This window comes from Antennarius striatus, chromosome 9, assembly GCF_040054535.1.
Source record: "Antennarius striatus isolate MH-2024 chromosome 9, ASM4005453v1, whole genome shotgun sequence".
NCBI lineage: Eukaryota > Metazoa > Chordata > Actinopteri > Lophiiformes > Antennariidae > Antennarius > Antennarius striatus.
In genome coordinates this window covers 20679464-20700373 of record NC_090784.1, presented here as the reverse complement: position 1 = coordinate 20700373, position 20910 = coordinate 20679464, and the positions used below count along the sequence as shown (strand labels likewise).

General features: G+C 40.6%; 2 protein-coding genes and 2 long non-coding RNA genes across 9 annotated transcripts; 3 read left to right on the top strand and 1 right to left on the bottom strand.

Annotated features, from left to right (window-relative positions):
* Window positions 1-175: 175 nt before the first annotated feature.
* On the top strand, window positions 176-5141 carry LOC137601493 (uncharacterized). Its single transcript, XM_068323696.1, has 8 exons — window positions 176-212; window positions 700-730; window positions 918-1354; window positions 1785-1871; window positions 4130-4168; window positions 4313-4567; window positions 4920-4970; window positions 5056-5141. The coding sequence occupies exons 1-8, from the start codon at window positions 179-181 to the stop codon at window positions 5139-5141; spliced, it is 1020 nt and encodes a 339-aa protein (XP_068179797.1). The 5' UTR covers window positions 176-178.
* Window positions 5142-5907: 766 nt separating this feature from the next.
* On the bottom strand, window positions 5908-8421 carry LOC137601926 (uncharacterized). The gene is made up of 3 exons (XR_011037108.1): window positions 8290-8421; window positions 7847-7954; window positions 5908-7323 (listed from the first exon to the last, which is right to left on the bottom strand). It is a non-coding gene; the product is annotated as an uncharacterized lncRNA (long non-coding RNA).
* Window positions 8422-8707: 286 nt separating this feature from the next.
* lsr (lipolysis stimulated lipoprotein receptor) lies at window positions 8708-16635 on the top strand. Of its 2 annotated transcripts, XM_068323788.1 has the most exons (11): window positions 8708-8893; window positions 9787-10116; window positions 11082-11201; window positions 11481-11537; window positions 12463-12609; window positions 13306-13509; window positions 13662-13718; window positions 13836-13952; window positions 14050-14338; window positions 14542-14995; window positions 15785-16635. In XM_068323788.1, the coding sequence occupies exons 1-11, from the start codon at window positions 8839-8841 to the stop codon at window positions 15818-15820; spliced, it is 1866 nt and encodes a 621-aa protein (XP_068179889.1). In that variant the 5' UTR covers window positions 8708-8838; the 3' UTR covers window positions 15821-16635. The 2 variants fall into 2 exon arrangements, with proteins under 2 accessions (XP_068179889.1, XP_068179890.1); XM_068323789.1 differs by lacking the exon at window positions 11481-11537 and having other exon boundaries at window positions 15785-16630.
* Window positions 16636-18017: 1382 nt separating this feature from the next.
* Window positions 18018-20852, top strand: LOC137601602 (uncharacterized). Of its 5 annotated transcripts, none has more exons than XR_011037078.1 (5): window positions 18018-18335; window positions 18554-18677; window positions 19131-19292; window positions 19713-20064; window positions 20271-20852. It is a non-coding gene; the product is annotated as an uncharacterized lncRNA (long non-coding RNA). The 5 variants fall into 5 exon arrangements; XR_011037076.1 differs by having other exon boundaries at window positions 19713-19843; window positions 19936-20851; XR_011037075.1 differs by having other exon boundaries at window positions 19713-20852.
* The last annotated feature ends 58 nt before the right edge of the window (window positions 20853-20910 follow it).

The following is a 20910-nucleotide window of genomic DNA, read 5'->3' as shown; positions in this document are numbered from 1 at the left end:
AATTCTTCTTTCCTTTTTTTAAAAAACACTGTTTCTCCCCTGCAAAATTCTACGTTCCTCCAGTAGATGGAGTTCGTGTAAAACTATTCCAGTCAACTTTTCTTTTCTTTTTTTCCCTCATTCATTTCCTGACAGGCAAAAGCAGATCGCAGCTTGGAAAAGCAACCAGTTCAAAGAAATGGAGAACTGTTATCCATATCCACAGGCAGAAGGTAAGATTTGCGAACCGATATTCTGTTCTGATCACTTGATCGATCATGTCAGGCAGTGGGGAAGCGCAAACAATGAAAATTACCAGTCATGACAATTATATAGAACGATCTTCAAAGACTTGCCGCACATTTAATTCATTTCAGATTTCCGAAAATGTCTTAGACGACAGAATCAGATCTGTCGCCTGAATCAAATATTCGCCTTTATTGACGTGAATGAACACAGAAATTATTTTGCTTTTACGCAGAGCATTTACGACAGGTGTATAGTGATGTGACGTAATGAGGAATTACGCGTCTGAATGTGTGTGTGTGTGTGTGTGTGTGTGTGTGTGTGTGTGTGTGTGTGTGTGTGTGTGTGTGTGTGTGTGTGTGTACACTTATTTATTTATTTATTTGACAAGTCATGTAAAAACTGTTGTCGTTTGCAGTTATTATCGGTAGGTTTACTTTCGTGTTATTTACCTTTTTTTTTTTTTTCCCCCAGGTGGCCAGAGCCTTCACACCCAGGAAAGCGGGTGGGTTTATTAAATTATAATATTATATATATTATATTATATATAATATAATAAATTGAATGGTTTTTAAACCTAAACTTATATAATGTAATAACTGATGAAAAATATGAATGAATAATTTTGAATTAAATGTTCAATTTCTCTTGTGAAATTGTGGGGAAAATGAGCATTATTTTTCGCTCCACAGTGACGCGGGACTTTCCTCCAACATGGTACACACGTCCGGTGGCGGTGATTTTCAAGCCGCGTTCCTGAGAGCAGATGCAGGTATTTCTGTGACGCTCCTGCCGGAGCAGGAGCGACATACCTGCGATTGCCTGACCGGAAAGGTGTGGTCAGTACCGTCATCTTATTCTAACGCTGCGCCAACATCACTGTCGCTGAGCTTTGAGAAAACCACGCTTTTTCCTTCATCCACCGTGGAAGTTTATTATCATAACAAGCCGGAGGGGAAAACGGAAAGTTTATTGACAAAAATAACCACAACCGAGGAGCGGCCGATTGAGGAGGACCGATCAGAAATGGCCCCAGAGATGGGCCCCGGAGAAACCCGCAAAGAAGCCTCTAACGCAACTCCACCGGTTTCTCCGGGCGGCAGAAGGGCTGACGGGATGAACAGTAAATGTAAGTACACTTAACCTTGTTTTCATCTTATCTGTGGAACATTTTCATGAGCATAAAGCATTTTAATATATTTTAATTATAAGCGTCACGGATAATACTATTATTTAATGCCGCTGCCCATAATTTGGCCATCAGCGCCTTTGTACAACGGATCGCAAATTGAATCCTATGCGTTTTATAGACTGAAAAAGCCTCGATGAAAATGTTTTTATCTCATTTATTTTTGTGTTGGACTGCTTTAAATTTATCGGCCTTAAAGGTCGGCCTTTAAATTTAATTCAACGTCGGCAGGGAAAGTTAGCACATCATCCTTCACTATAGTTCGACATTAATTGTAGTTAATATTTAAACAAAAGTTAAAAAAAAAAAAAAAAACACCTCATAAAGCTGCACCTAATACAGATATGATCCTGTTATCCATGTATTTCAGCTGTGATGCGCCGTAATCAGCGCCACGTTGGAGCGCTTCTCTTCTGGCTTAGCTGGATCATTTGTACCGTCCGGGTCTCTGATGCAGGTATGTAAAAAATGTGAATATGCAGTTAATGGATTTTTGTCAATAGGAGCCAGCGTCTTGTTCAAATGTTATTTGATCCACCAATGGCAAATTACTAAAAGATCCATTAAACTTCTTGAAAGAAGAATCTTCGGACCGCTGCTTTATCTATTTATTCACTTTATTTTTCTTCTTTCCAGACATGTTATTACAACACATTTCACTTTCATCAGTGTTGAAACATCAACAACATCCGAAAAAAAAAGAAAAAAAAAAAGGGGTTAACAGGTAGAAGCCATTGGCTTGTAAGATTCCCGTCCCCTAAATCATCAACAAACATCTCTGTCATTAGAATATGTAATCAACAAACTCAGATATTAAAAGTCTTCAACCAGCTCATACATTGAATTTTGACAGATGTTCATACCCTTATCCACCTCCAGATGTTAGCCTTTTACCCTAAAATATAGCCATGTTTACATTCTTCCTAGGAACACAAGGTTTGTTAACATCATGGATAGTCAAAACTAGAAGTTGACCTTGACCTTGACCTTGATCATTATATTCTTGTGTTCTCCACAAGAATATAATGATCATATTCACCTCTTTCAGCAGACAGTGTTCATACAAGAATTAAACAGTTTGTTACAGACACTTTAACAGTTTCACATGGTATTATATTGTCAAAAGATATCAACATGCTCTTTAAAGTCTCAAAGTTAATATTATCCTATGTTATCACAAATACATGTTTTGTTTTGGGGGTTTTTTTATTCATTAGTCCATGTTTCTGACATCAATGATGTTGATTTCTTCGACTGTTCCATGAAATACTTGACGTGTCCAAAATTGTAGAGCTCCCACTATTGAAGTGATTCTGTTGTGCAGATCTTTGGTGTAGTAACAATTCTTGTCTGTCTTTATTGCTCGTATTTCACCAACTCCTCTGCACTGCTGATCAAAATTTGTTTTCATCTGGTCCGGAGAAAGCCCCTTTGTTCTGATGAAGATCCTGCTGTTGTTCGTCCAGGTGTTGTCGATCAGCCCATTCTTCTTCAGTTGTCGAGCTTTTTGAGCGATATCAGGATTCTTTTTAGTGAGATTCTCATTAATGTAGACATTTTTTTCCTTTCAGTTTGAAGCCTTGTTTCAGAAGAGCAATCTTGTGTTTACGATTGTTGAATTTTATCAGCACTGCAGGTGGTCTCCTCCCTCCAGATGGTAATGGGTAACATGTCTCAATCTGGTCCGGATCTATAGTTATCTCCACATCCCTCAGTTGAGAACTCTCTTGTTGCTCCAGAGATTCGATGTCAGCACTAGCCATAGCATTTCTGTAATTCCTCAGCTTGATTTTGATTCCAATGATAATCACATCATTTATACGAATGCTTTGTTCCAAATCATCCATTCTTTGTTGTCCCTGTTCCAAGACAACAATTCTTCTGTCTTTTTCATCCATGCCTTTCTGCATTTTCTTCATTTTGTCCTTCATTTCTTCCAAGGCTAGTCTAGTACCGGTTCTAGCTTTTCTTCCAACTTTTTATCAAAGTCACTCGTTAACTTATCAAAATTGCTCTTTAACTCACTCTTTAATTCTTTCATAGAGACCACCTGGTCTTTGGTATCCTACGATTTTCTTTTTGGTTTCGTCATTTTGCAGAAAATAAGTGAGAGTCAGTCTGGGTATGAGTGAGAGAGATAGAGCCTTCAGGTGCAGATGGACTCTTGTGTCCTGTTCTGAGGCGGTAGATCTCGTCTGCTTATTTCATCAATTTAGTTTCCTCTTGACTACAGTAAATTATTGTTTACATCCTCATAAATGTGGACTGACACGTGGGTAAATAAGACGACTGTACCTTTAATTTTTGTGAAAACTTATATGATCAATTTTAAAATTTAGAATGAATCCAATGAAAAACATTTGATGTAGCTGAAATTTAGTCAGTCTTCAAATTAGTTGTTTTCTTGGTCACATTAGTTGGTATAGCTTAGGGTTAGTTCATTTTGTCATCAAGGCTATTTCTCTAAGAAATTTATTTTTAATCTCAATGCTGAATATAATCTGTGGGATTTGACCAAATCTCATGTTGTGTGTTGACTGAAAAGTCATTAAAAAACTGCCCCACATCCCCACATATACATTTCTAAACCATTAGAAAACTGAGAAATCTTAAATTTAGGCAAAAATTGCCTTTTGTATTTTAAATTCTTTCACATTAATACATTGTCTGTGCTCTGAAATGTCTTTTGATCAAAAATATCTTCCAACATTTTAGCTCCTGCTGCAGATATTCAAGGACCACCTGATCAAATGTGTAAGTGCACATTAGGTATAATTCTTGACAAATTTAAGCCAATACTGTATTTTAATATTTCAGAAATAAATCCTCAACCTATACATAACAGACAAATATCAGGACCACAATGTGCTACTCATTGAAGACTTTCTCTCTTTTTAGTTCAGTGCTATACCTGCATGGACAAACAGAAATGTCCCAATCTGACGACCGTGTATGACAAGGATGACAATCATGTGTTCCAAAGAGTCAACGAAAAAATTCCACCTTGCGCTGGAATTGCTGGACCTGCTCCTGAACGATGTGTTGTGTGTTCCGAGGAGAACAACATCCACATCATCTGTTCTGATGATGTTGGGCCAGTGGAGGTGGAACAGGATGAAGGAGAAACAATCAAAAACATCTCTCACTCTTCCTGTAAGTAACGTTTGAATGTTTCATCTAAATTGTCATGATAATGTCTAAGTGTGTGGGAATTTTTCAGCACAACTGAACTTATCAATGATCTTTGGGATGAAGCTGAAACAGAAGTGATTGAGTTGGAAAGATGGAAAATTGTTCCACTCAATTCGCAGATGAGGTTCTTAAGTTTAGACGGGAGGAGGTTTCCAAGGTTTAGAAATTACAAGGAATTTATTTATATATGATATAATCTGTATACAATCTCACTTTTATGGTCTTGATTTAGTAAGACAAAACCTTTTTTGTGGTTGTGTGGAGTTCCTGGCACTTATTAAAATATTTTATGCTATTTCTTTCTCTTCTTTAGGTCCACAGCAGTATCAGCAGCACCCTCGTAAACATTATGGGATCATTGCCTGTAAGCATTTCACACAAAAACTGAATGAACTAAACCAGAGACTTCCTTCCTTTTCTCCTCATGAGTTGTGTGTGTCATTTAACAGCTGTCATTTTTGTGATTGTGGGAGCATTGCTATCAGTCATCATCTACAGTAAGTACAGTTACTCAATCCAGTCAGTAATCACATAAGCAGTTGTGAAATCCAGAAAGAATGATCTTGCATGAGTGGTTTGATGTGTTTAACCTCTATGCACACTAAAGTTTAACAAAAAGAACAAAAATTATTATCCTTTCACTATTTAATATCTTCTTTTTTGTTTTTTTCCTTTTCAGAAAACAGGTAAGTTCAACCTATTTTATATGTAATACATATAAAACATATGTAACTATATAAATAAATCTCTCTATACATACACACAGACAGACAGACAGACAGACAGACAGACAGACAGACAGACAGACAGACAGACAGACAGACAGACAGACAGACAGACAGACAGACAGACAGACAGACAGACAGACAGACACACACACACACACATATATATATATGATAGAAAAATCCACAATGGTTATTGAAAACACTTGAAACTTACAAAAGTAACAATAATAAAAAAATTATTTAAAATTTAACAATCAAAATCAGTCGTCACTTTTTGATTGTCGTTCAACATAATTTAAAAAAAAACAAACTACTGAAACATGCCTGGACAAATATGATGGTACCTTGTAAAAAAAATTGACTAGAGGGACATGAATAGCTCAGGTCCTGTAACTAGAATCACAGGTGTGTTGAATCTCATAAGTAGTCAGTCTGCCTATTTAAAGGATGATAAAAAGTCACAGTGCTGTTGACATGGTGTGTGCTGCATTGAACATGGGCAGCAGAAAGTAAAGGAGAGAGTTGTCTCAAGAGCTTAGAAAGAAAATTATAGACCAGCATGCTAAAGGTAAAGGCTATAAGACAATCTCTAAGCAGCTTGATGTCCCTGTGACAACAGTGGTACATATTATTCCAAAGTTTAAGATCCACGGGACTGTAGCTAACCTTCCTGGACGTGGCCGCAAGAGTAAAAATTGACAATAAAATGAAGAGACAGATAGTTCGAAAGGTATCCAAAGAGCCCAGAACAACCTCCAAAGAAATTAAAGATGAACTCCAAGGCCAAGGTACATCAGTGTCTGATCGCACCATTCCTCATTGTTTGAGCCAAAGTGGATTCCATGGGAGACAACCAAAGAGGACACCACTGTTGAAAGCAAATCTTAAAAAAGCGAGACTGGAATTTGTGAAAATGCATGTTGACAAGTCACAAAGCTTCTGGGAGAAACTCTTTTGGACAGGCGAGACAAAACTGGAGCTTTTTGATAAGTCACATCAGCTCTATGTTCACAGACAGAAAAATCAAGCATATGAAGAAAAGAACACTGTCCCTACTGTGAAACATGGAGGAGGTTCGGTTGTGTTCTAGGGGTGCTTTGCTGCATCTGGCTCAGGGAGGGTGTCTTGAATCTGTGCAAGGTACAATGAAATCTCAAGACTATCAAGGCATTCTGGAGGGAAATGTGTTACCTAGTGTCAGAAAGCTTGGTCTCAGTCGCAGATCATGGGTCTTCCAACAGGATAACAACCCCAAACACACAGCCAAAAACACCCAAGAATGGCTTAGAGAAAAGCATTGGACTATTCTGAAGTGGCCTTCTATGATCACAGATCTAACTCCTATTGAACATCTGTGGAAAGAGCTGAAATATGTCATCTGGAGAAGACACCCTTCAAATCTGAAACAACTAGAGTAGTATGCTCACGTGGAGTGGGCCAAAATACCTGTTGAGAGGTGCAGAGGTCACATTGACAGCTACAAAAATCGTTTAATTGCAGTGATTGCCTCAAAGGTTGTGCAGCAAAATATTAATTTATGGGTACCATCATTTTTTTCTAGGCCTTTTTCATTAGTTCTGTTGAACGACAATTCCAAAGTAATGTCTGATTTCATTTTCAATAAATTTTTGTTTATTGTTACTTCACACACACACACACACACACACACACACACCAAAAACAAGAATACGCTACCAAATGCAAATTTCTTTATTTATATTATTCTGACCTTCCTTTCTCTTTGATAGAAATGAACGACTAAGGTCTCTTCTTCATTTCCTTTCGGCTTTTCCCTTCAGGGGTCCCCACAGCAAATCAGTTGCCTCCGTCTAACGCTGTCTTCTGCATCCTCTTCTCTCACACCAACCACCTTCATGAATTCTAAGAAGCTACTGTTCCGTAATTGGATGCCTCGCTTGAGAGCTGCCCTGCGATTGGTCAAGGAGCAGAATCCCTGGCGTGCTGGATCCAGTCTTTCTTCTTTCAAGCCTTTCCATCAGCAGGAAACGTCAAAATTTCCATATTAATATATATTTTTAGTCAGCTTTTAAAATATATGATGAGAATCTTGTGATAGAGGAATAAATTAAAGCATCAATGTAGTAAATCCCTATAGATAGTAGAGTAGTAATAGCAGGGGGAGCCGGGGTTATAACACAGTGTTAGAGTGCATGTGCATGCTGCACCCGAAGTGTAATTACTGTACTACATATTTAAGAAGCAAATGCAGAAGATAAACAGCTTGTTGGGATGGTTAGCAGCTGCCATTGGTCTAGAAGGGGGGAGTCTTTTTCTTTTAACCTAATATTTCTCATGTTTACTTCTTTTATAGGAGGTAGGATTAGCATTTTGTCATTTATTTATCTATTTCTGAGGGAAGGGGTGTTGCTAACTTTTGTTTGTTATGTTGGTATTTTTTCCTTATATGAAGTTAAATAAAAACTGCTAATTTTTAACTTGTATTGGATGTTGTGGGCCTTTCTTGTGGTGAGACGACTGGGGGAGCACCTACTCCAGTTGGGTCATGGTTTCCAGGCTGGTGCATAACTTTATACAGGGTGTAATTTGTTGGGGTACAGGAAAGTGTTGTGTCTTATGGTACAGAGGAGTCTGTGGTGACCTGTAACAGGAGAAACTGAACTGAAAAGAAGAATACAATAACAATGCAGGAAACAAGTAATTTTTTTCTTTTTTTGTTTTATAAAGTAACACAGTGCATTAGAGGTCATATAATTCTAGTGTTTAAATGAAGTGAATTCAAATTAAGTAACGTCAATTCATCTCTTTTCTTAAATTGTGCAGATGAAAAAACAAATCAGCACCACCAGAAATAGTTTAGGTTAGTGAAACCATGACAGATATGACAAATAGAGGCATGATGAATAGGAATAAACGTGGGAAAAAAAATCCTTCACCGTCATGTCTTATTACATTTAATGACCTCGATGTACTCACTCTTTAAAGTCAGCTTCATTGTTGATTCTGCCACATAAACACCTGCAGGAATAGTTTTCGGGTCTTTTTTGGCTCCTGACCACCTTCCGTCCTCTCCCACCCGGGTGGAACATTAACAGGAGCAGCTCTGGCAGTCCGGTCTGTGTTGGACTGTACCAAGTAGCGGGTTGGTTAAATAGAGTTTCTTGCGCTATTTCTCATTTTTAGGAGAAGATATTTCAACTATAAGAGTATTCGTGATTATTATACATTTTTATTGTGACTATGAGACATTTACCTTGGTGTGGAATATCTAGTGACAAAAAGCCCAACTCAAAATAATCTGTTCACCCCCGAGTTTCGCAATTTATGTCTGAACGCTCACCTGTTGGCTAAGCTGGTGACGTGAGACGTTCAGGTACTCCCCTCCCCACCGACATTCAGAATACAAAATGGAGTTGAGCGTACCAGACTGAAGAAAAAGTACTTATATGCTCTATATTATGCACAACCCGATGATATTTATGTGCATTTGATCGAACAATAATAGATTAATCGACTGGAACCAGGATGGAAAAAGGACTAAACATGTTGTGGATGTTAATCGTCGTCGCTTTAATGGCAGGTGAGATGGCCTGTTGTTGTCTTTTTTTGTTTTTTTTGTGAAGCCAACAGGGTGGGCCCTCTTCCGTGAAAAATCGTTGGTGTTTCCACACGTACTGTCTGAATTTAAACTCAATTTATGATATATTTCCCTTTAGTGATTGATTATATATGGTTAATATTCATGTAAGAGGTTATTTAGCGTCAATTCAGGTGATGCAAAAACAACTTTAAAACCGCGAAACAACCTGTCAGAACAAGAAAAACAGATCCAGGGAGTGAATGTGTTGATCAGAAGTGAATTGGCGTTACCTGTTTATATGTCAGAAAATAATTTATTAAACCAGATTATGCTGGGCAAAGTAAAATAATTATAATGGTAGCTTTAGATATAGAGTTATAATAATATAGTTTAAGTATATTTGCTGAATTTATAAACAGGAACACACTCAGTGTGTCTAAATGAACAATAAGGCCTCAGAGAAATGATTTCAAATTTTCCCTCTACATCTGCTCCACATTATTGAGTTGTGTTTGTTTGGTACAGTTTATACATGACAGTATTGTGTCTGAAGTCTAGTTGTGTCATCCAACCATGTGAACTTCTGGACTAATGCAGTGAATATAACCGTTGTTTTTTTTTCCTGTTATCAAATGAGGTAAATGGAACAAAAGATGTGATGTGATGCCACATCTGGTTTCTATTAATGCCGTCTTCCTGCAGTGCGGAAGGGTCCATGGCCAGGCTTTAGAATGTCAGTCGTGACTCATCTTACCCACTCCCAGTGATACTAGCGGTTAGGATGGTGTGTCATCCCAACCACATGTTTCACCATGGGATTGTTGCAAAAAACAAAATTTTAATCAGAATATCAAAGTATGATTTCTTGTATTTTGATTTTTTTTTTTTTCCAGAGTCCACCACGGGCGTCTCAGTCCAGTGTCCCCAAAAGAGGTATATCGTTATCCTCTTCCAGCCTGTCACCCTCACCTGTACCTACCAGACAACAGCCTCTCAGCCTCCTGTTGTGACGTGGAGGTACAAATCTTACTGCCGGGACCCGATCCAGGCTGCTCTGAACCCCAGCAGCGCAGAGAACATCCTGTCTCAGAATAACCCCAACTATGACCCCAACATTGAGTGTGCCGACAGCCAGAGGACGGTTCGCATTGTGGCCTCCAAGCAAGGCGACGCCGTTACCCTCGGCAAGGAATACCAGGGCCGCAAGATCAGCATCCTGAACAGTGAGTGGATAAAATCTTTGACTGAAGTGTTCATCTAAATCTGATGTCACAGAGTGTGTGTGTGTGTGTGTGTGTGTGTGTGTGTGTGTGTGTGTGTGTGTGTGTGTGTGTGTGATCTGTTTGTGTTAGTTCCAACTTATTCTTAACATCGTAGTAAACCGAATAACTGTAAGCTTACGTTAGTGGTTAGTTCTTACATGACGCACTCGTTGGTTCTTCATGTGCAGACATGCATCGTCTTCTAACATAAAACCCCCTTCCTCTGCCACTGCCACCCCCGCTTTCGGTTTCATTCTTATTATAATGAGGTTTTAATCATTAAAACAATCATGCTTTTAATTATAAAAGTATTGAAGTGAAAAAGAGGAGGGACTCGGGACATTGAAGGATAAGTCGCGTAGATGTGAAAGTGCCGTGGTGAGGGCTGTCGCCTCACAGGAAGAAGGTGAAGATGGTCACGATCATCTTCGAGAAGACGAATGAATGACAATGGAAACTGCTGAGCTAACGCTTTTTAAGAATGATTTGTTCTTTGAAGACATTTAAACATTTCCTGTGCCTTTCCATTTTTGATTTGGTGCTAATGCTATTTGCAGGAGTGGATCAAATCAAATGCATAAATAATGAGTACTATAAATGGACTTGAAATAAAGGATTATCTTATTTTAAGGATTATCATATTCTAAGAGCATTACTATAATTTATATGTCATCAGTACAAAAGGGAGCATAGGATAAACCTCGAGATCTAGATTTTTCCCCAAAACACTTCATATTTTATTACAAAAGAGGGCCAAGTGTAGAAGAATTCATACACATATTACCCACAGAACCAACAGAAGTACTTAATGAGTGATATTTTTCTTATTTTAGATGATATTGTATATCAATAAAGCTAGAATTCCCATTAAATCACACCGTTCTAAGGCTGATTGTACATGAAACTAAAGACTCTATCCCTCACAGACGCCGACCTGAACATCGCGCAGACGGCATGGGGCGACAGCGGCGTCTACGTTTGCTCGGTCATTTCTTCCCAGGATCTCTCAGGAAACGGTGAAGACTACACAGAACTGATTGTTCTTGGTAAGCGCTGCTCGTTGGAGTGTGTGGTCACATTCTGATACAGGTGCACCTACGCAGTTTCCTTTTTCTCTATGCTTCCCCCCCTGTCTTCACCTTCTAGCTTCCCTAACACCAACATCACATTGTAGTCGAGGGTTGCAAATTGGAATCGGTCCGACAGATGTTTGAAGTAGTGTGTAGGGTCAACAGAAAAGGGTCCTCGCCACTGACTCTTTAAAGTAGCTGGTTGTTAGCGGTAAACCATTTTAAAGTAATTGTGGCTTTATCTTTCTTTCACAGAGAGAAAGTCAAATACTTCTGACCTCCTGCCTGGCATTGACTTACTGGTTATGGAAGGTAGTACAAGATCATTAATGTAGCTCAGACATGTTTGTGTCTCATGGTGGAGGTGTGCGAGTGTCGACGAGGTCTAGTTGGCCAGCAGTTCTTACACCCGACCTCTATGAGGTCACCCAGATTTGTAGAGTTAGGTTTATTTTTTCCTTTTCTGAGTTTTGCATAAAATAATACAACAATCCTGACATGTTTGACAAAGATCATGTTCTAAGTTCCTCATCTGGGTAACAGGCCTCTGCATCCAGAAATCCTGATGTTAGCAAGTTAGCTGCTTGCTTTATGAATCACTTACATCCTTGACTTTCTTCAGACTCCCTTCTTATCTGCCTGTTCTCTCAGCTCTGTTCTGTGACCTTCTGATCCTGTGTGATTACAACAAAGGACAACTGGCACTCCTTTTCTTATCAGTAATAGTGTTCATACCCAAATTAAGATTTCAGCTGAAATCAGTGTACATTTTTTATACAATACTGATCCCCGTAGGGAGATTATTTCCACTTTTATACATCACACACACACATGCGCACACACACACACAACACACACACACACACACACACAAAGGGCTTGTAAGTGTGTAAATTGGAGAGGATGCTGGTAGAGCGGTGGGTAGCCACAATGAGAAACTTGTGTTGGTTGGTGCCTTACTCAATGACACTTTGTTAGTGCTCAGGAGGTGGTATTATCCAGAATCGGGGGAAGCAAGAACCTGTTTAACCAGTTTGACCGAGATTTTTAAAAAAAAACCCATATATCACCACGGTAACAGTGTTGTTTATTTTGGCACACATCATTTCCAATGTCTTCATTGCTCATGACTGGACTGCGGTGGAACAGCCATCTTCAAGCTGCTTTTATGTGCCCTTCTTGAGTGTGAACCTTTCCTCTAACGCTGTTGTTTGCGCCCCCTGCTGGCCCCCTACAGACTGGCTCCTGGTGGTGGTGGTCGTGTTGGGGTTCCTGCTGCTGCTGATGCTGATCGGGATCTGCTGGTGCCAATGCTGCCCACACACCTGCTGCTGCTACGTCAGCTGCCCCTGCTGCCCCGACCGCTGCTGCTGCCCGAGAGCACGTAAGTACCAAAGAAGAAGAGTCATGGACTAGATCGGGACAAAGGGATGGATCCTTGACTTTTTTTTTTCATCTCCATCAATTATTTAGCAATTTAAAAGCATAAATTGTTATTCATGCTTTTATTTAATACTAATGGATCATCAGCGTTCGGTAGAGGTGCACTCACTACTGAAGGCCCTAAAAAACAATACTGACTATATAGAAAATTGACAAATACCAACAGTTGGCACTAAATGTCTCATTAGATTATCTGAACTGGAACTTGCTTAAATAGTTTTCCATTATGACAATATTTTATATTTACAAAAAGTTCTCATATGAGCGCTTACAGCGCTTATTAACACTTTCATTTTCAGAAGTTTGGGTTTCGCTTGTGTTCAAGAAAGAAAAGGAAAATCCAAAGCACGGATTCCGTCCTTGTGAAAAGTCGATAAAAAAAAAAAAAGCGTGCTTTATATGTCTTCAATAGTGACGTGTTTGAGCATAAAAATAAAGGAAATAGTGTGCCAAACTGTTGAGCAGAATAAAATTGTTAGAATAAAGTCGTTCGTTTCCTTTTAAAATAACAGGAACCTGAGGGTTTGTGGTCTTTAATTTGTTCTTTGTAGCGCAAACTAAGCTAATCTGCAAATAGTGGCAGTTGTCCTGTTTCTGTTTCACACACTGGTGTTTTTTCCATCATGTTTTCTATCAGTGTACGAGGCAGGAAAAGCGGTGAAGAAGGGGGTGTCCAGTCATTACGCTCCCACCCTGTATGCTCCCAGTATGTACGCCCAGCCGGCGTACAGCGGCCCGCTAATGAACCAACCCGCTCTTCCCCTGCTTCCTCTGCCCAACGGGGCTGGAGGCCTCGCACCCCAGAACGGGTACGGTCGAGAATACGACGGCGCCAGCTCGGGTACGACCCCTTTACTTCTGTAATGACTTTCAAAAGGAGTCAAATGGAGAGTATGAGTCATGTCCGTTGACTAGAGATACAGCTTTCAGAATGACATCGTGAAATATTCCTCTTGCTTTAACATCGACTTTTGTTAACGTTTGTGTCTTCAGTGGGTCAGGGTTCCCAGGTGCCTTTGCTGCATGACCAAGACGTGGGAGGAGATCACAGTGAGTGGATGTTGATGTAGTTCAACGCCTCGTACAGATAGGGCGTGGCTCCCTCCAGCTTTCTGATTCTGACCCATCATGCACTAGTGTCTGAACTCGTCTTCCTCTCCTCTCCAGCTCGCAGTGGGTACCGTATCCAGGTGGACCCAGACGGGAATGCCACGCGCGCGATTTACTACATGGAGAGGGAGCTTTCCAAATTTGACCCTTCACGACCCGCCAACTCCAACCGCTGTGAGTGACTGACGACTGCGTCCGTGGTCTCACCTGAGCGGGACAAATGTTTTGGGGGGAGTTTCTTTCATGACGTTCTTGATAACTCTTTCCACAGTGGACGCTATGAGTGAAGTCACTTCCCTACACGACGGGTTTGACCCCCGCAGCCGCGGCGGTCGCTCCCACCCGCCTCCTCTCGCCACGGTTTATGACCAGGATGAAGCCATGAGCACCATCAGCAGCGTTTCCCAGCAAGGCCGTCGTGACGACTACCCTCGCCGCGGCGGAGGGTACATGGGGGCCCGCGCCCGCTCCATGGACAACCTGGACGACTTCGGTCGCCGCAACGACCGGGATCGCTACACACCCAACCGGCGCCCGGATGAACCCAGAGGCAGGAGAGGGTGAGTGTGTAGGCAGACATTTAATGATGCTGTTTATTTGTGCACATACAGCAGTTTATTTATATCTATTTATTGTCATCTCTGGCACAATAATCGGAGATCCCCCCCAAGGATGTGCAATAATTCAACCCGAACAAGTTTAGTTTGTGCAAATTGTAACTTTATTTCAAGCCAAACTGATTTGGTGATTTCGGCCTCTGTAGCTCCGATGATGGCTGGAGCAGCAGCGCCCGCAGCGGCTACGATCGCGACTTTGACGACCGCCGGCGCCGCGACTACTCCCCCGACGACCGCCGCCGAGGGGCCACCGGTGGGATGGCTGGGAGACGCAGTCGCAGCCGTGACGACCTCATGGACCTGGAGAGGGATCGCAGGACGGGTGGCGGTCCCAGGGGAGGGCGACACGATTACGACGACAGCTTCCTGCGAGAAGCCCTGGAGAGGAAGAAGCTGGGCGAGCAGCAGAGGGCTCGCAGCCGCGAACGACTGGACAGCGACCGCTCGGATCGGGGGAGAGCTCGCGGGCCACCGCCGCTCCCTCAGATCCCGCCCTCTGGATATCCAGATCGCCGTGACGACTTCCTGCCTCCTCCGCCGCCTCCGCCATACAGCGAAGACGAAAGCGTGTCATCGTCAAAGAAAGGCAACCTCCGTAAAGTGAGTCACAGCAGATTCTCAAAAACGCTGCGGCGTGTCAGAAAAACTAATGATGGCTTCACTGTTTTTCAGCAGCATATAAATGCATGAAGATTAAAACAGCTCACAAGCGCTAACATTTACATTGTGTACATTATCAGTACACTTGGACCCTTAATGTTTCGGCGTGTGCAACTCGTTCATGTGATACTCCTCAAACATTAGCTTTAGCTAACCCTTATTATTTATTTGCTCTCTCTCTAAATATATCATACTTTACTCTTTTGTACTTCTAATTAGATATTGGATTAGAATTTATCACGACATATTAATTCTAATATCAAATACCTTTATTTTTATGTAATCCAGAGCAAGCATAGTTTGATCTGTTGTGGATATCTCCCTGGTTTTTAAGGTAGACCTCAAATACTGTGTTTCCCCCTAAAACTAGTACCTTTGGCACATTTTAAGACAATATTATAATGACACTTATGACTTATAATGACTTATAATGACACTTATGACTTCTTCTTTCTTCTACTGAAAGGTTCAAGTCTGGAGATACTTCCCGTATTACCAACAACTCTCAAATACAGTCGGTTCCTCTGTGCCACAAAGTGCCACAAACATCTGCACTTGATTCAATGAATGACAATCTTTTGCCGTTGGTCTGGGTTTCTCAGAAATTTGAAACAAATGTCACCACCCTTGTTTTTTTTTTTAAGTGTATTGAGATGTTTACGGTCATCTGCACAACTGTTATACTTTCATTTTGTCTGTGAAGCTAACGTGATGTTTCTTCTGTTGCAGAACGGCGCTGTGAGTCGGGAGAGCCTGGTGGTGTAAAAACCCGACGGTACCGGAGCAACTTGTCCGCTGACTCAGCTTTGATCCACTAAACACGGAGCGAGTAAATACTAGACATACTAATAAACCACCGCGCTGGTCTTATATCTCACATAATAAGGATAAACTTATTACAAACTGATGCTGACTGTGTGTGAATGCTTAGAGGGAAGAGGTGCTCAGATAAAATATTACATGCCTTTTCATGTATGAAACACAATGGCTTCCACAAGTGCCTTATATTGTACAGAATTCTAACGTGTAGATGTAGTTTCATTGAACTGATTCAGATAATTATGTACTTTTGAAGGGGTCCTTATATTTTTCTGTCTTTTTACATGTATAAAATGAATTGTTTTTGTAAGAAGAACGACGTGCATTGTCTCTTTATCTTTTAGTTTTAGGCTTTGCTCAATGTTTAGAAACCTGCCGAACAAAATTGTCTCGGTTTGAATTTGTATTTGAGTGCTTCCCTTTTTAAAATTTTTGCTACGGAAAATGTCAGTTTTAACCTGCAATGTGCTGTACAGTCAACAAATTATACACTAAAATGTTTATTGTGATGTGATGACACTTAATTTTACAATAAAGGTCACAGTTGTCAGGCCATTTGTTTGACTTGCTATGTTTTAACACTAGATGTCACCATCATGTCAGTCGGTAAAGTCGTGGTGCAGCACATCATAGCTGATTCATCTTTTACTGTTTTACTGAGGATTTGATTTGTTCTGCTTTATGTGGTGTTCATAATTAACTTTGTGTTTCTGCAGGAGTAACTGATATGAAAATCAACGTTTTGTGGAGGTTGAAAAAGGTGAAGATTGTAGTTGAAAGCAAAGTGTCAATATGGGAGATTTTAGTTTGCGTCCACCTGAAGAAACAGTTTCAGCATGAATTTGAAATGCAACTGCTAAAATGAGATTTAATTAAAGAAAATAATCTTAATTTTTTTTTATCATACAAAGGTGTATTGGGTTTTCAGAGTATATGGTTTTAATACTGTATTTTACTTTGTTGGAGAACCATATATTTTCCTCTGGTTCTCCAACATAACAGGTAATAGAACACTTTCTCCTCAGCTTCAGGCATCCTGATTCTGTAGGTTCATGTGTCTCCATTCATCCTGACACACACTGTACATCCTTCCTCCTGTCAATCACTGCCGTCAACACCCCGAGGCCTGATGGTGAAGGATGTCACAGCGAATGAGCTTCCTGTTAAAATACAATCTGTAAATAAATAATCCGCATTTACACGTCGCATCGACATCACTGAAAACATTCATGCCGCCCCAGGCCTGCCAGAAGCAGTGATCGTGCTCGCATGCATGTGGAAAAGTGAAGCCTTGAAATCAATCGTGTCAAAATGACCTCAGATGGTCCAGTCTTTCATGCTGAAGGATGTCTTCTTGACTTTTATGTAAATGTACGTCCGTGAGAACATTCTGTGTGACCACAGGAGACAGGAAAGGGTTGGGGAGCTGCTTCTGCCGTTTACTCATCCAGTTTCTGCTTTTTTTTCTCTGTTAGAAGGAAGGCTTCTGCCAACGGCTGAGTTTCTGTAGATGCTTAAGATTGACCTCATGTCACGCTTTTCAAGTCTGAAACCGAAAGCAAGTCACAGGTTCACAAATAGTAACCGAATTATCACTATTTTGGAAATCCTGCACAATCATTTTAAATACCAATAATAATAATGTGTGGCGGTGTTCATTTAGCGCCTGAAAAACATGAAACTACTTTTTTAGTGTCTGTCTAATCTGAGCAAACACTGTCCTTGTCCTGAGTTTGGTAATTTGTTCAAGATGGAAGCTCTAACCAGGGTGGAAGGCCTCTCTGACCCCTGACCCTCAGCCGCCCTCAAAATCAAACTCAGTTCAAACTTGTTTGCTCCAAAGGAGGTGAGAAGGAGAGTGATTGCTGGATAAAAATAACACAAGTGCCAAATTCTACTGAAGAAGAAGTCAAATGGGGCAAAATTAAACAAATGATAAAGGGGGTTCTATTATGAAAATCACACTTTTTCAGGTCTCTACATACACATAGTGATCCCCTCTAACCCGACCATCTCCTTGAATCTGGTAAACAAACGCTCTGTGATTGGATGGACAGAGTGATTGACGATATTGATTGGTTGACATGCCCGAAGGGCGTGGCCTTCTCCGAGGGGGCGTTCTTTGTTACAGGGGTTAGCTAGCACTAGCAGCCAGCCTGTTGAAATGGCGTCCGTTGGAAGGAGACATGATAGTTGCGCAGTTGTTGATTGTAAAAGTCAACACCCGTGTTTATTTTCCCTTCCATCCAAGGAAGAACAGAAGAGACCGTGGTTGAATTTCATTTTTAATGGCAATATGCCGGCTACATTGCCTCCACGTTTGTTTGTGTGTGCGAACCACTTCACTTTAGCCTGTTTTCGGAATGTTGGTGAGTACGGAAGTGGCTTTGCCGTGAGACTGCTCCTCATTAAAGGGTCACTCCCAACCATACGGGGTCAAACAACTTCACCCTGGTCACAGGTAAGTCTCTCTGCATTTATCTTTTTTGTAGTAGTCTGTTAGCACGAGTGGTCAAGTTATGCTAGGCTATGTAGGGGACTCCGCTTCGCTCCGACACGTGTGCGCGCACGCACCAACGCGTGTGCGCGCTCGTGTTGGAGTCGATTGTTTGGTTTCCTCTGTAGACATCAGCGCATCCCTCACTACATTTAACTATACAGCATTTTTGTTATATATAGGTCGGTGCATCCACTGAGCCACCATCATCAAGGGACATGGCGTGCCAAACTGACCTAGCGGACACTCATACTGTTGGCACACAGCTGTCCTTCAGGGCTCTTCAGTCCCCCTATATAAGTGAAGGTATGTACAAATCATATTCCAGATGTCTGTGTAGGTTCTTAGTCATCCACGTCATGGTTATCCAAAAGCTGTTTTGAGTCAATCCACTGGATGTAAGAAAGTTCTTGTTTGGGTTTACCCAAACAACCCCTATTCGCATACAAAGGTGAAACTCACATCTCAGTGACCCCGTTTGACACCCCCACCAACAATCGTTGAGGAGCCAGACAGGTTTCAACGACGGTCGTTGGAATGTGAATAGCACTGACCACACCCCACAGGGTTAATAAGCTGGGACATGATCAGCCACCCTCTGAACTGAAGAAGTCTCTTGGATGAGAGACGAAACGTTTTCAGGAACTTTCTTAATGCCCAGTGGATTGACTCAAACAGCTTTTGGAAAATCGTATTCCATACAAAATGTTTTAATAAAATTTTTTTAAATACTTATTTTCTAAATATTGTTGTCTACAGGTGTTCAGGCAACTGTGTCCTGCAAAGATTTTGGTGTCGGAACTTCATCAACACCAGAAAAGAGACCCTCAAAGAGACCTCGTCTGGACCTTGAAGAGAACCAATAGGGGACGATCGCACCTATGATCCTGCAGAGTCCATCACAGCACTGTCAGAGTCAATGTGTGTGTCCTAAGTTACTCGTTATGTTATTTTATGTCTGTGTTAGTGAGTGCACATGTGTTGATAGTACTTCAGTACAAAATAATAGTGCTGTGCATTAGAATATTCCTGCAAGACAGTAAGTGAAGTGTAGAGTTTAGTATAAATTTTTTTGAGACAGATTCATGTATGTCATGATATTTTTTTTGCCTCCTTATTTTGTTAGGTTTCTATTGTACGGTTTATTTTCACAAAACTTAAGCCTCTATGGAAAATGAAAAAGTTCCTTTAACTGTCCTGCAGATCTTCAATAACTTGTGACTATATTTGTCATTGTAGTGCTGCTATTATTTACATCAGTAGTTGTACCCATGTTAAAATCAAATACTACTGAAGACAACTGTTTAATTGATGAATGCATTTTCATTTTCTTTGATATAGACAGGAATAATCCACTCCCACCTAGAATATCCAAAAATATAGTGTATGAAAGCTGTCTTCTGAAATTATTTCCTGAGTGTCCTATCTGCACCCGGAAATGTCACGCATTCCTTTATTGGAATGCTTTGCAGGTACATTGAGCAGGAGTTACTCCATTAAAAGATGCAGTCTAAACTGTTTTATTATGATCATCTGTTGATTTATACCTCCTGTGAACTTCCAGACTCTACCTGGCTGTGATGTACTGTACTTCAATTAAAATGCAGATAGACCACAAGCCAAGACCCAGGAAGGTGGTCCACTTTCCAAAGGCCTTGAAGGGACAAGCATCACAAAATAATGCCAATGTTCTGTTAGTGTTACACTATTTTAATAGTTCAAACAAACATGTTTTGAAATTCTGCTGGTAATTGCTCACAAAAAAACACAGTAAAAAGTAACCATACAGATAAATAAATTACCAAGTACCAGGATGTATTTTGAACCCAATTTTTCTATACAAAGAAACAAATCAATGTTAGTAAAAGTAAAGATATATCTTTGTGTTTTATTGAACAGGTTTTGTAGCTGACGTGATGGACTTCATATTTGACCAAGTCTTGGACCCCATGCCATACACAAATGCGATGTTGGTCCTGTCCCAGAGAATCTGTTGCCCAGCATGAGCGTCCACATTGCCTGCTATGTGACCAGGTTCAACCGAGACTCACTAAATCCAGCGTAGTGGCCTTCGTCCTCAGGAAACTCCCGTCGTATGGGAAGGACCACACAGGCTGGAATGACGACCCGAATTCTGGACCCTAAGTAGCCCCAGCACCAGCCACCAAAGGTGCGATAGGCCAGATGTCTGCACTGTCTGCAGAAAAAGGACACAAAATTATTTATTTCACAATGTTTTCCATCCTGAGTATTACAACTGTTGTTGAATTCCTGAGAGGATGGCTCTCAGGAATATTTTTTCTGGGTGTATTGATTTATGTAAATAAAATCTTGTGTATGTCAACAGAAATGAATTGTGAATACCAAAATTTTTTTAACATGTCTATTAATAAGACAAAAATCAAGATGTTGCATATACAATATAGAAGATTTTGTTGTACTTGTATTTCTGATGTGTTACTGCACTAATGAAGTTATACCTGCTGAAGCAAAATAAGATTTTTATTCTGTGACATTTTTCAAAGAACGACTTACCGGT

Coding starts and splice junctions, on each gene's coding strand:
- lsr (XM_068323788.1), top strand. CDS start 8,839: ATGGAAAAAGGACTAAACATGTTGTGGATGTTAATCGTCGTCGCTTTA. Junction 8,894..9,786: donor CGTCGTCGCTTTAATGGCAG/GTGAGATGGCCT, acceptor TTTTTTTTCCAG/AGTCCACCACGGGCGTCTCA. Junction 13,953..14,049: donor ACCCGCCAACTCCAACCGCT/GTGAGTGACTGA, acceptor CTCTTTCCACAG/TGGACGCTATGAGTGAAGTC.
- LOC137601493 (XM_068323696.1), top strand. CDS start 179: ATGGAGAACTGTTATCCATATCCACAGGCAGAAG. Junction 213..699: donor TCCATATCCACAGGCAGAAG/GTAAGATTTGCG, acceptor TTTTTCCCCCAG/GTGGCCAGAGCCTTCACACC. Junction 1,872..4,129: donor CGTCCGGGTCTCTGATGCAG/GTATGTAAAAAA, acceptor CCAACATTTTAG/CTCCTGCTGCAGATATTCAA.